This window comes from Acomys russatus, chromosome 21 (assembly GCF_903995435.1).
Source record: "Acomys russatus chromosome 21, mAcoRus1.1, whole genome shotgun sequence".
In the NCBI taxonomy this organism is placed as follows: Eukaryota; Metazoa; Chordata; class Mammalia; order Rodentia; family Muridae; genus Acomys; species Acomys russatus.
In genome coordinates, this window is record NC_067157.1 from 48879690 (window position 1) to 48894134 (window position 14445).

Below are 14445 nucleotides of genomic sequence, written 5' to 3' on the forward strand. Positions count from 1 at the left end.
CAGCAAGTAGTACTGGCCAGCAAAGGCTCTACAGTCCTGTCTGCTTAGCTTTTGTGGTTCCTCCCTTAGGGATTCTGAACCTCAGCTGGGTGTTTATATTTGAAAAACTAAATGGTTTGTATTTGTTTTGTGAAGAGAGCCCTTAGGTTTGACACATCCTGCCATTTTGGAGCAAACTCTTGTGTTCAATTAATCTCAAACAGTTCTCCCCCTCCCCCCATCCCATGCTCAGGCCACAAGCCAGACAGACCTGGAAAACTGGGTGACCGCCATACACTCTGCGTGCGCATCCCTTTTTGCCAAGAAGCATGGGAAAGAGGACACGGTGAGGCTGCTGAAGAGCCAGACCAGGAGCCTGCTTCAGAAGATCGACATGGACGGCAAGATGAAGAAAATGGCAGAGCTGCAGCTCTCCGTCGTGAGCGACCCCAGGAACAGGAAGGCCATCGAGAAGCAGGTACCACCCACTGTGTATCCCTCAGCAGCCACGTGAACACACTCCCACGTGTGTGTTGTCACATCCCTCCTCACTTTGTCCCTCTCTTACTTATATTTGCCATCTGTGTGTGTGTGTGTGTGTGTGTGTGTATGCGCGCCTAAGAGATGCATCTGACTTGAAGGCATGAAAATAATTGCAAAATATGAGGCTTATTTCTAAGAAATGGACAATCTAGCTTGAAGGCAAGCCTGGTAAGCATGACAGTAAGGAAAATTTCTAGAATGGGCTAGATTAGGTGACACCTGGTATAGTCTTCAAATGCTATGAGAAGGTGAAAGGTGAAGACAGTGTTTCTAAGTTGGGAGAAAGGGTGGTAAAAGTAGCAACTTTGAGAAATGTTGTTTGAGGGGACACACTGACTAGGGAAGGGCAGTAGGCAGGAAGTGGCAGTGGTCTTGGGTGTTTAGGTACAAAGTTCTGGTAGCAAGTGACATAGAAGATGTTTGGGACTTTATTTAGAAAGTGCCAGAATGCAGTTTTCTGTAATTCTATAGAATTTATGCTGCTGCATGGAACTGTTCTTAGATGCTCCACACACTCAGACTTCTGCGAGCAAGGCCCAGGAGGAAAGCAGAGGACGGAAGGATAGTTGCTCCTACCTGGAGCCCAGCTTGCCCTCTCCCTTGTCTCTCTCTGTCTTGCTTTTTCTTGGGAAGAGTTCACCTGACAGGCAGGCATCATTTAGGGGAGCAGGACCATTTCTCATGCTCCAGCCCACTGGGGCAGTGTTTCCAGGAGAAAGACCCAAGAGTTGTCTCAAGCAAGGGAGACAGATGCAGAGACTGCACAGGTAGAGGTGGAGTTGCAGTCGTGTCGGCATGTTCCTTGTGCTTCTCCGTGCACATCTTACAGTGTGTTTTTTTTTTTTTTTTTTTTTACGTCGACGTAGGAAGATTGCTTGTAAATTCCAGGCTAGCCTGAGCTACTGAATGAGATTGGGCTCAAACAGACAAACAAAGCCAAGAGAGAAAAATGCTTACCTTAGTAACTTCTACAGAATGCATGCACCTTAGAAGAGAGGCTAGGTATCATTTTAAAGCAAGCCAAGTTAATTACACATATTGGCATATCAGTAACTAAATCTGCAGTGTCACAGGGCGGTTAAGCCATTATAGAGTTCTTCTTTGGTTAATTATTCACTTAGCAATTTGTTTTGATTTTCTCTCGTTGTCCATCATCTCACGGAAGGCCTCTGGAGAGCTCACAGCTTTTGAACACTGATTTGTCTCCTTTGTTTGTTGATCCTTGGTGCTTCTACTTCTCAGAACTACCCAGTTTATCTGGGGTGCGCAGGGTGTGCCACTCCGTCCAGGGGACGTGGTAGGTGAGAGCTTGAGGGATAATCTCTGTGTGGCATGGTCTGTGTGTTGTCCTGGGTCCTGTCTGTTAGGGTTTGCAAAGCCCAGTGACACTGAGTCCGTAAGTCTCATATGATCTGTGTTGCAGAAAGGGACAGTGTTACCGCTTCCTGCTTTCTTAAGCTGAGCTTCAGGACTAGGCTTCACTGCTCTGGGAGAGGAGTGCCTTGTTTAAAGAGAGTTCTAGTCCTTATGTGAACTCAGACATTTAGGTTTAGGGACAGAAAGGGAACATTTGGTAACACTGAGAGTATCATGCGTGTGTGTGTGTGTGTGTGTGTGTGTGTGTGTGTGTGTGCGCGCGCGCGTGCGCACTTTGCTTCCATAGGACCAGGGTTTAATTCTTAGCTCCCACATGGAGATTCACATCTGTGACTCCAGTTCCAGGGGGACCTGACACCCTCTCCTGGCCTCTCTGGGCATTGCATATGTGTGGTGAATAGACATGCAGACATGTAGGAAAAACTCCCATACACATAAAGTAAAAATAAATAAACATTTAAAAAGATGGCAGAAGCCTGTCCTATAAGTACATTTCCCGCCCCCCTGCCCCCGACGTATTTCGCTGCATTGTCTGTAGTTTGTGAATGAATGCTGGATGGATGGTGGCTCAGTCACTTCTGACCTCTGATAAGCAGGGTTGCTACTGTATAACCCTTTATGCAAATCTGAGAGTCTTGAATGGCTAGGTGGTCCAAGGAGAAGTTCTTTTAATGAGTTGGGATCAGCGGAGCTTGGTGCCGCAGGCCTGTGGTTCCCTGCTACTTGGAAGGCTAAGGCAAGATTATAAATTCAAGCCTGCTAAGGCTACATAGCAAATGACTGGCCACCCTGGGCAGCTTAGCTAGACCCTGTCACAAAGAAATGAAGCCAGGCTGCTGTTGTAGCTGACGTAAAGAGCACCTGTGCGGCACATACAAAGGTGCAGGGGTTTATCCTTTGAGGATGACACCCACTCTTTGACAGGGTTGTCAGTCATTTGTGTTATACCTTGGCCACCAGCTTTTCACTCCGGTTGCCCCCCCCCACCCCCGCCCCCGCTCCCAGCCTGAATCCCTCCCTGCCTCCTCCACACTCTCCCACCCCTGCCTCACAACACTGCGAATTCCTGGGAAGAAAAGTTGCGCTTCAGAAATTCTGCCTTGATGTCATCTTACCACATTAAAAGAAAATTTTAAGGCCCTAATTTAGTCATCTTCCCCCCACCCCCCACCCAAAGGTCCTGCAGGGGGTAGCAGGAGTTAAATCCACTGGGCTCACTCTTCCCAGCTCAGCTGTCAGGAAGTTGTAGAGAGAGCCATTTGCTAGACAAAAGCCTACAGGGGAAGCAAGTGTGTTACAGGTGTGCATTGGAGGCCAAAGGGCATCTTCTATGATTTCCCAGGCTTTTGCGCTTGAGAACAAAGAATAGGATCCATGCATATATGTGTAGAGATAGAGATAGAGGCAGTTTATTAAGAATGAGAAAAACACTCCCAAGAATGATGGCGGGCTGGAGACCACTCTGCAGGGTGGGGTGGGGCTGCCTTTATGTGCCCACCTTCTGCCCCATTTGTGTATTGTAGTCTTTTCAAACATGCGCTGTCTCTTACACATACTCTGGTGTGTGTGTAGGGGGCGCGGGGTCCTAGTCTTGACTCGGGTGTGTTTAGCTTGATCCATCTTCTCTCCTTGGCTTGTAGTTGCTTTTAAGTCTCCAACTAGGACCATCATACTGTGCCAGGGCAGCGTTATCCACAGGCTGGGACCAATGAGGGCACAGAACCCATGCATCTTTCGTGCATTCTGCAAACCACCCATTTGAAAGTTCCTATTGTGAAGGAGCTCATTGCCACTTAGAAGTCGCAGCTGCGCGGTGTCCTCTCATTCATGTAGCGTTTTCTCACAGAGGCGCCCGCAACTTCAGGTCTATCCATTGTGCATCCTCAGCATGCCAGACCCTCTGGTGTAGATGATGTCATGCAAGATAGATAAAGTCTCTGAAACAGGATCTCTTTGAAGTTGGTGGGTGGAGAAAGGGGTTGTCAACACCCTTTCCTAATAGAAAGACACTGTCACGGTGACAATGGCTGTGTTTCATGCTGCTGTGGAGGTCACATGCTTTGCTTAAAATAAAACATGCTACAATCCTGTCCTCTGGCCTCTGGGCTATTTCACGAGGCAGATGATGCAACTTTCATTTGAGCGTGTCCAATGCACACCAGACCCCGCTGTGTGTCCGCATGGGGAGGAGCGCCTTTGAAGTCCTGAGGGAGGAAGCGTTGTAAATTAAGTCCAGTTAGTACTTTATTTTCCTTTCCGTTTATTATTTCAAACAAGTCAATGAGGACAAAAGCCTCACCGCCCTTAGGCGATCCTGGCATCCTCCCAGATGGCTTCGGCTTCCCCCTGCCGCTGGCACCGCTTCCACAGTCTGCCTCATCATGTGCCCTTGTCGGAGACCAGGGGTCTGCCCATTGAAGCAGTGGGCTGGGAAGGGGGTGCAGACATATACAAGCAGGGCTGCTATGGTGCTTGGAGAAACCCCACCAGTGGGGCTGCATCCATCACTCCGGCCTTTGTGTACCCTGGGTATCCCTTTATGTATTTACTTAAGGTCGAAGATGATAAAGAAGGGTGTATCGTTGTGTTTAGACACTTGGAAACCATGGCAAAGGGGGGCAGTATGGATGAAGCCTTGATGATGTGATGTGATGTGTGGGTGGGGGTTGTAGTTTGTGGAGGAGAAAGCAGACACAAATAGTTGTCGAGGGGCGTGGGGGCAAGGCTGGTTGATGGAGGTACAATGCATAGATACAGGCTTTCTTCAGTAGTCAGTAAGGAGATGGTGGAAGTCTGCTGGACATCATAGCAGCTTAGGCTTTAGTTCAGTCAGCTTTTGTGCAGTACACACTGAAGGCCAGGTATGTGTGCAGACTGAAGACAGCCTGTCCTCAGAGTGTCCTCCATCAGGAAGGATGACAGACCTGGGCCTGTAGTTTCAACACAAGATAATGAAGTTGGAGCCATTGTTTCACAGCACTGGGGAAGACACCGAGATGAGATTTAGCCTCTTATGTAGTCTTGGAAGACCTCTGGAAGAGGGCCCATCTGTATTGTTTCTTGGAAATGAGACTTTAGCCAGAGGAAGGTCAGAGAAGGGTGCCATGGGCAGAGTGATGTATTTTCACAGAAGCAACAGTGTTCACATGTAATCAGCACATCCAGTCATGAGGTTTCCTGCTCTCAAAGCCCTTTGGCATTCTCATGGCATAGAAAATGACCCGTCTTCATTCTGGTCTTCATCCGGAAGCTCACTTAGCTGTTTACTCTTAGACTTTTTCTCCACTCCTATCTTCTTTCTGGGGACATATAAACAGAGAGGACTGTATGCAAGCTGCACACACATGTGGATGTATAAGCAGAGAGAACTGCATGCATGGTGCACACACATGCAGACATATAAACAGAAAGGACTGTATGCACAGTGTACATGCATGCTGCCTCCTTTCTCCTGTCACCTGGACCACTCTGCAGATCCTGTTTCTCACGAAGGCCCAGGAGCTACTTCCTCTGAGAGCACCCTGGACTCTCCTCACACAAGTTCTGTTTGGGATGTCTCATGGCTCTTGGTTCTGTCTTTCTCCCTGCTCAGCATGTTGCTTTCTAGTTGTTTCTTGTGGCTCCCTAGTGTGTCTCTTGTGTCCCTGCTGTAGGACAGCTCCTAAAGGACCCTATTGGTCACATCTTGATTATTTTCTGGAGGTGACAAGTGTTATAAAATGTGCTGCTCAGCCCCTGGAATGGCACCTCCCATGTTTAGGGTGGGTCTTCCACCTCAGTAAAGCTCATCCGGGTTATTCCTTGAAGCTGCATTCAGAGCTTGTCTCTCCAGGAGACATTCTAGATGTTGTCAACATGAAAATCGGCATTAACTACCACAGGCTGCTTTCATGAGTCTGAGGTGGGGGTGGGGTCTTTCTTTGTCACTGTAGGAAGCCCAGCTCTGTCTGAGTTCATCCCTCCCTTCTTTTCTCCCATGCTCTCCCATGTTCTCTTTTCTCCCATGCTCTCCCATGTTCTCTTTTCTCCTAGTTTTCTCTCGGCTTTAGTATTCTCAGAGTCCTTCTCAAGCCATGGTCATGTTTAATTTTCTGATTTCTTCCCAGTAGAGACAGGTAGACGGCATCCATTTGAGGGGTGGGGGAGCAGACACTTAGGTGAGTGAAGTTTCTGAGGCTACACATCTGGCAAGTGGCAAAGCCAAGAATGAACTCAAATCTGCTCTGAGTCCTCAGCTACTGCGCCATGGGGCTTCGGTGAGGTACGCGATGCTTTGCTCGCTGACTAAATGTGGCTTTGTATGGATGGGTGATAAGTCCTTGGTTTCCAGGTTCCCATAATGTGGGATTTCCCAGTCTGATTTGAAGGAAAATTTATTGGCTCTATAGTGGGTGGCTTATCTCCAAGGAAACTAAACAAAGATGGCTGCTGAACCATATATTGCTGTTTTAGCCTCTAGTCACCTTTGGTAGATCCTTGTCACTGGTCGGGGTCCCTGGGGAACATAGGTTTTGTTGTTTGCAAAGCACAGAGTGGGAGTTCTTAAAACTCATTCCACCAAAAAGGAAAAAGTAAATTATCTTTTAGGCCAAGCCTAGTAACGTACAATTGGTCCAGAAGTTACAATAGAATGACTAAATGAAATACTTTCCTAAGGAGGTTGGGTGTGGCAGGAAGGCCGCCATCTTTCTTTATATGCATCCCATACTCATTTGGCTCATCATTATTTTTATCATCAGGGTTCATCTTCTCCCCCTCCCACTCTTCCACAGCATCTCTGAGCTCATTTGCCTAACATAGCTGTGTTACCAATAAAGAGGAAGCCTGTCGTTGGATCTGTGTCGGTGCTGAGATTGTGGGGGTTTCCTGTGGGATTTCATCATTAAAATTTTCCATTTGTGTGGGACTGATGATATGGCTTAATGGATCTAACCTAATGATCTTAGTTTGATCTCTGGAGCCCATGTAAAGGTGAAAGGAGAGAACCAGCTCTTTTCAGAAGTTGTCTCTGATCTCCACACACGCAATGTAGAACTCATGTACAGGTGTGCGTACACACACACACACACACACACACACACACACACACACACACACACTCCCTTTTATAATAAAGGGTAACAAAAGACTTCAGTAAATGGACTCCCTCATCTCCTGTGCCATCCTTGGCTTTGCTTTGTTTTGTTGTTTGTGCCACTATAAGGAGCATTTGGTTTGTAAAGCAGGCTTTTCACTTCTGTGGCCAGATAACTTATTTAAAAACCTTGTTCTCTGGAGTAGGGAAGATACTAGGTACCTAAAGATTGCCTTGAACACCTAATTTTGTCTATACCTTCCACGTGCTGGGGTCACTGGCGTGCACCATGATGCCTATTTATGATCCAGCCTGGGACTCTGTGCATATTAGTAAACAAGCAATCTGCCGACTGAACTGCATGCCCAGAACTTGCAGTGCTTCATGCACAAAGCTGCATGTTGGACATGTAAGAGGTGCGTGGTGAGAAGTTAGGGCAGTGGTTCTCAACCTGTGGGTCATCTAAAACCATTGTAAAAACACAGATAATTTACATTATGCTTTGTAACAGTAGCAAAATTACTGTTATGAAGTGGCAACAAAAATAATTTTATGGTTTTGGAGTCACCACAACATGAAGAGCTGTATTAATGGGTGGGAGCCTTAGGAAAGTTGAGAACCAGTGACTTAGAGAAAATCTGGGGAATACCCCAAATTTTTTAATTTTTGGAAAAGACTGGATCGGGGACCGTGTTCACTGGTGGAATTCTTTCTCATGATTGTTTATCTAGAATGAAGGACTAACATGGGAGACTTCGTCTGGTTCTCTGGGAATGCTCAATAACACAGCCAATAGGAGATGACATTGGCACTGAGGAAATCTGGTGTTCCTGACAGAGTCCAGCGCCCAGCGGTCACCGTAGCCTGTGTGGAGGTGGCCACTGGGGCCTGGGGAATGCCAGCTTTCTGCCCTACTCTGAGCCTTGATTGCCAAATCCCTGTGTCTCTCCGTGCCTGTCGGTCTGCCTGCAAATGGAGGTCACATTTTATACAAACCTGTGGTTATGATATATTAGGAAGGCAGGAGCCAGGTCCTTAAACAAATACTGTTTGATGGTGTTTCTTTGCCAGCTCATGACTCCTTGTTTTGAAGAAATACATAGCGACTTCTGGTGCGTAAACATCTGTAAATATCAGATGTACACGTGGTGGGTGTTCCATTGAGTAGCAGTGCGTGCTGAATGTCTGCCTTGTCCCTGAAGTGCTCTTGGTTGTCATTGCAGCCCACTACCATCATGCATGCCATGTCCATCTGTGTGCAGCTTGTCCTGTAGAGAAGTGGCTCTCAATCTCCTTTATGCCGTGACTTTTTAACACAGTTCCTCTGGTGTGGTGACTTCAACCATGAAACAGTTTTGTTGCTATGTCATAACTGTAATTTTGCTACTATTATGAATCATAAGAACATCTGATATGAGGCTTTCATGGGGGTCGTGACCCACAGGTTGAGAACCCCTGCAGTTGAAGCCCTGGGAATGTAAGCATGAAGGGACGTGAAGCAGGGGAGACACGTGTTTTACTCTACATCCCATGCTGAGTCAGCTCTGTAACCATCATGTACTTTGCTGTGTCACTCACTGTATTGGGAATCCCAGCTGCCTTTGATCTTGGCAGTCCTGGTGAAATACAAGTGTGTGTGTGTGTGTATGTTTCACTAGGAGGGTGTGAAGTCTAGGGAACAGCAGGGGGGGGGGTCAGCAGTGGTAGATTGAAAGCACACAACTACAGCTGTTAGCAATTTTTCCTGAGGGCTGAGGATAGGCTTGCACTTGCAGGTTGACCAACACGGACTTGTAACTGAGGTCAAAGTCATCTCTCTTCTTGCTGTTTAAGATCCAGCAATGGGAGCAGAACCTGGAAAAGTTCCACATGGACCTGTTCCGCATGCGTTGCTATCTGGCGAGCTTACAAGGTGGGGAGTTACCAAACCCCAAGAGTCTCCTTGCAGCCACCAGCCGCCCGTCCAAGCTGGCTCTTGGCAGGCTGGGTGTCCTGTCCGTTTCATCTTTCCATGCTCTGGTAAGCTCCTGGGGAGGGCTGGGGCAGTGGCTTGCACCTTTCCCCAGCTGGTTGCTGATGCCTCTGCTGGAAGTTGACTTAGGAAGGGACGAGGGTGGCCAGGGGCTAGATTCCGGGGACCAGCAGAGGAGACAGTGGTTCCAAGTTTCTTAGATGCTTGTTAGGCGTCTAGCTGCTAGTGTGGGTTACTCCATATTCTTATCTGCCTGTCTGTCTTTCCTTATACTCTTGGGAAAGTGGGCTCCCTGAGGAGTGGTCCTACTGGATAAAGAAGAAAAACATGGATTAAATGCTGCTAAGCCTGGGGCTGGGATGATAGCTTACTGAGTACAGTGGGTTCCTTATACATTTGAAGATCTGAACTTCACTCCTAGAAATCTATGCTTAAAGAGCTCGAGGCCAACAAGAACCTATCTCCAGAAACAGGGGGAAAAAAAAGAAAGAAAGAAGAAAAAAAGATGGAGGGTTAGAGAGATGGCTCTATAGTTAGAGAAAGAAGATGGGAATTCTGATTTGCATCCCCCACAAATGCTGGGTGGCCATGGCTACCCACCTGTAACTCTTGCCTTTGGAAAATGGAGACAAGATCCCTAGAGCTGAGCAAGTTGGCTAGCCAGACTAGCAAAATCAATGAACTCTGAGTTTGATTGATATTCCTTGTCTTGAAGAACAGGGTGGAAGGATTGGAGAAGATTCCCGATGTCACTCTCAGGCCTCCCCACATGCACCTGCAGACACACATGTGCCCCCGCACACATGTGCCCACACACACATGTGCCCCCACACACACATGTGCCCCCACACACATGTGCCCACACACACATGTGCCCACACACACATGAACATACACATACACAGGCACATATATCACATAGACATGAAAAGGAGAAAAATTAAAAAGAATAAACAAAGTGGATGGTACATGAGGAATGATGCTCAGAGTTGACCCTTGGTATCCACATGGACCTGCAGACACATGAGCACACATATGAACACAATGCATAAATGATGGTGGCTTGGCTTGGAGTGCTGGGAGCCCCATGGGTAGAGTGTGCGATTGCGTCTGGCTTTTGCATTGAACTAGCTCATCTCAGGAGCTCAGAGTGGTTTTGCTGGCTCTGCTGCCTGTTGTGGGGCCATCTGAATGTTGGAAATTGGCTTGTGCTGTCTGGATAAGGCATCTGTGTGGAAGCTGTTATGCAGCCGACTCAGACACCATCAGACACACTTAGAGTAAGACTGCCGTCTCTACAGCACAGACATTTTTATCCGCTTTAAGATGGTTTACAACTGTGTTTCCCATTAGGTGTGTTCCAGAGATGACTCCGCTGTCAGGAAAAGAGCACTCTCCCTTACCCAGAGAGAGAAAAGCAAGAAAGGCATATTTTCTTCACTGAAAGGGCTGGACACCCTCGCAAGAAAGGGAAAGGAGAAGAGAGCTTCCGTAACTCAGGTAAGTTCTCAACATGGGAGGAACAAGAGGTAGGGTGACGTTGTCGCCTCGTTTCCAGACTGCTGCAAGCCATGAGTGGTTTGCCTTCTGGTAAAGGTTAAGTCAAAGTTGATTCAAAGTCAAAGGTTTGTCAGGGACTTGTACCCACATGAAATATACAAATTGCTTCATTTGCTTTAGCTTGCCCCAAAAGGCAGGCCCACCCGTGCAGTTCTTAGGAACATAAAGAATGGGAATTATCAGAAAACAGGTCTGGGGATGTGGCCTAATTGGTGGAGGGCTTGCTTAGGGTGTCTGAAGCTCCATGTTTGATCCTGCACAACCAGGAACAGGGCGCACAGTGTAATTCCGGCACTTGGTAAGTAAGGCAGGAGTATCAGGAGTTTGTTCTCAGTGAGTTTGAGGGCAGCTTTGGCTAGAAACTGGAGAGAGAGAGAGAGAGAGAGAGAGAGAGAGAGACAGACAGACAGACAGACAGACAGACAGACAGACAGACAGACACAGACACACAGATTGGGGGGGGTGACAAAGCAGAAACTGAGGGTTGAGAGTCATACAGTAGTAGAGAGTTTGCCTAACATGTACAGGCTCCTGCGAGAAGAAAAGGTGTCAGGGGTGCTGTGGGATAATAATTATTAGAAAAAACAATCAACACTTTTTTGTTGCCTTATAGCAATTTATATGAAAATGAATGCAGAAACATGATGCTAATCCAAGGAAATGCAGCTAGATTCCATTGATGACTATACTAGATCCTATTGATGTTATTTATAGGCCTTGACAGTGCTAGATTCTATTGCTAGTCCTAGATCTTGTTGATAGTGCCAGATTCTATTGCTAGTCCTAGATTTTATTGATAGTGTTAGATTTTACAATAGTGCTAGATCCTTTGCTCCCTCAAATCTTCCCCCCTGACAGTTGTACCTTGTCAGCCCATACCACAGAGGGAAAACCCAGTGCTCTGAAAGGCTAAGTCATTCACCTACTTTGCTCACTGGGGTCATAGGGCAGGGCTAGCATTCAGACATACTAGTCCAAAGCCCTAAAGGAACAGACAGTGGATGCTACATGTTTTCTCTTCCTAGTATTATATCAAGAAATAAAACAGCTCCAACATTTATTGTTAAAATATGGCCCTAAGTTCAGCGAACTGCTCTGAGAGCATGAGTGTGCAGATCCGAAGTGTTTCCTAACACCCATAATGAAACATGTGTGTATTGATAGTTTTCTCCCTGGTTGGTAGGTTGTAGGATTGTTTTTTCAAGAACCGTTGAAAGGAAAGGCTACAAGATGATCCTATTGTATGGGATGAAGATATTTGCAGTGGCTTTCAGTGGATTGCTGTTTTTCTGAAAAGGATTTTTGGTTGTTATTTTAAAGAAACGGCCACAGTTTATAGATGTTTATTTTCTAATTTGTGTCTCTTGAGCTGTGAACAACTTTTATGAATCAGGTGACTAAAATCTTTAAAACAACTTTGATATTTTAAAATCCTGAAACTGAAGGGTGGGGTGATAGGAAGTGGATTGTTGACGGAAAGACAGCAAAATACATGTAAGTTCTTTTACGAGGCCTTGTGTATCTTAACTATTCATATACAGTAAGAAAATCCCCTCGTTAGAGGGCTGGCAAGATGGCCCAGTGGGTAACTTGCCACCAAGCTTGATGTTGTGTGTTTGATCCCCCAGTTCCCACATGTAGGAGAGAACTGACCCCATAGACTGTGCTCTAACTTGTTCATATTTACTGTGGCATGAGCCCCCCGCCCCTCACACAGGCACAAATATATAAATGTAAAACAAAGACTTACAGCTCTACTTGCATCTCTACTGTGTTGTAATAAGTACTTATTTGTTGGCTAACTATAATCCCCTGGCTAATACTGGGCCTATGTTTTCTGAATGGAACCATCATCATTGTGTTCTGTATATGATGTCAAGGTCAATTTTGGTATTGATCAAGATAACTTGATGCAATTAGGAGGATAACATGATAGATAGCTGGATAAGTAGCTTATTTTTAGAAGTACCAGTTAGCTAATTAAGTGAGCCTTACTGTCTGCTAAGTGTTCTCAACAAAAGATTTTTTGATAAACAAAAGCATTTGGTTGAACATTTTTTGTTTTAAGGAAGATATGAAGTCAGTACTTACATAGCTGACTAGCTGATTTCTTAGGAATTCCTAGTTTAATTTTTAATGTTAGTACTCTACAAAATTTAGAAGATAAAATTTACAAGAATTTAAAAAAATGATTTCTAGTCTTTTTGTGCTTCTAACACATCGCTTAACATATTGCTTTCCAATATTTATTCTAAGAACATTAAGAACAGTTATAAGATTGATTTTATGACTTTGCCAACTCCATTCCTCATCTTCTGAAATGCATAAGTAGTTAAAAAAAAAAAAAGCAATGTCAAGAAAATCAAGATGGTTTGAATGCTGTGAGACATTACATAAGAGTAAATATGAAACTATGGGGCAAAGAAAGCAGATTTCTCTGCAGAAGCAAAGCTTTATATTTGAATATTAGTACAGACTGGGAAATGAAGATATTATCAAATGTTATACAACTCAGTCTTTAAACTGAAAATGCGTGGATGCATTACAGAACCGGTTCATTAGCCTTTTTCCTTTCTTCTGTCTTTCAGATGTTTGATTCAAGTGGCAGCCATGGATTTCTTGAAACTCAGCTACCTCAAAACTCCACTAACTCCAGTGAGGTAAACATAGCCAGCCCAGGCAGCATCTTGGCAGCCATCTTGCTTTATGTTAATGAAGTGGTAAATGTGGGTTTAGAGTCTTCATATGGATCTGTTAAAAGACCAGTTTAGAATTCAAATGGTCTTACTAAGTAAACTAAGAGGTGTCTCCTGAATGCTAAGTATTGTGGGGGGCTTTTAAACTTATGACATCACCACCTTAAAATTAGCACCTTGACTGTCTGGGCCAGAGCTGCATATTTGACATATACTTACGTGTTCCTCAGCAGTACCTGACTTTCCTTTGAATGCTAGTGAATCCCAAGTTACACCTTCCTTCATCTTTTCACACAGATAGTGCATGCTTCTCTAGGCATCCTCAGTGGAGTTGAGCAGTGTCCTTTTCTAGTCTCCAGAGATGCTTCTGTTTCTGAGTTCAGGAGTGGGGTGCACAGCTTGAATATGCTCATGCAGGAGTAGGGTGCACAGCTTGGATATGCTCATGGTTACATTTTGCACATTTCCCCAACTCATGTCCTCCTTGTAAAGCTGGGTTCCATACTATTAGTCAATTTCTCCAATCTTCCCTTCATCTGATTGCCTTATCTCTAATTTTATTTCTAGCAAAGCTCTTAGCTACTCATCAAAGGTAAAAGGTTGATAATGGGGCTGGAGAGATGGTTCAGAGGTTAAGAATATCTATTATTCTTCAAAAAGATCCAAGGTCACTTTCTAGCACCCAGATGGTGGCTAATAGCCACCTGTAACTCCAGTTTCCAGGGCGATTTGACGTTCTCTTCTGGCTTCTGTGGCCACTAGGCACATGTGTGGTGCTCAGACACACATGGAGGCAAAACACCCATATGCATAAAATAATGAAATCAATTTAAAAATGCTGAATATGGGACTAGAGCAATGGTTCAGCACTTAAAAGAGTTTGCCGTTCCTATAATGGACTTGTATTTGCTTCCCAGCACCCACATGGCAGCTCACAACTGCCTGTAACTTCAGTTCCAGGAACCCTGATGCTCTCTCCTGACCTCCATGGGCACCTGCATACATACACATGACATATGTACTCTCACACAATCATAAATGAAAAACAGAAAAAATTAAAATAAATAAAAGCCTGATAATGATCAGCATGGACAAACCTATTGTGTTTTTTTAGAAGCCATCCAACGAGTTAGTAGAAATAATTTGGTAAATTAGAAATCCAGTTTGAAAAAAATCTGAGTTATAGTAGAATTGTCAGACACAGTGGCAGTTGCTTGGGGAGGGAGAGAGGCACTCTCTGGTGA

At 45.4% G+C, this 14445-nt stretch overlaps 1 protein-coding gene across 1 annotated transcript in view; it reads left to right on the forward strand.

Annotated features, from left to right (window-relative positions):
- Tiam2 (TIAM Rac1 associated GEF 2) overlaps nucleotides 1-14445 on the forward strand; it is a 106372-nt gene that overhangs the window by 13183 nt on the left and 78744 nt on the right. Inside the window, exons 4-7 of the mRNA XM_051164103.1 lie at nucleotides 233-457; nucleotides 8807-8992; nucleotides 10299-10445; nucleotides 13094-13165. Coding sequence (XP_051020060.1) covers nucleotides 233-457; nucleotides 8807-8992; nucleotides 10299-10445; nucleotides 13094-13165 — 630 coding nt within the window. The remainder of the gene's footprint in view (nucleotides 1-232; nucleotides 458-8806; nucleotides 8993-10298; nucleotides 10446-13093; nucleotides 13166-14445) is intronic.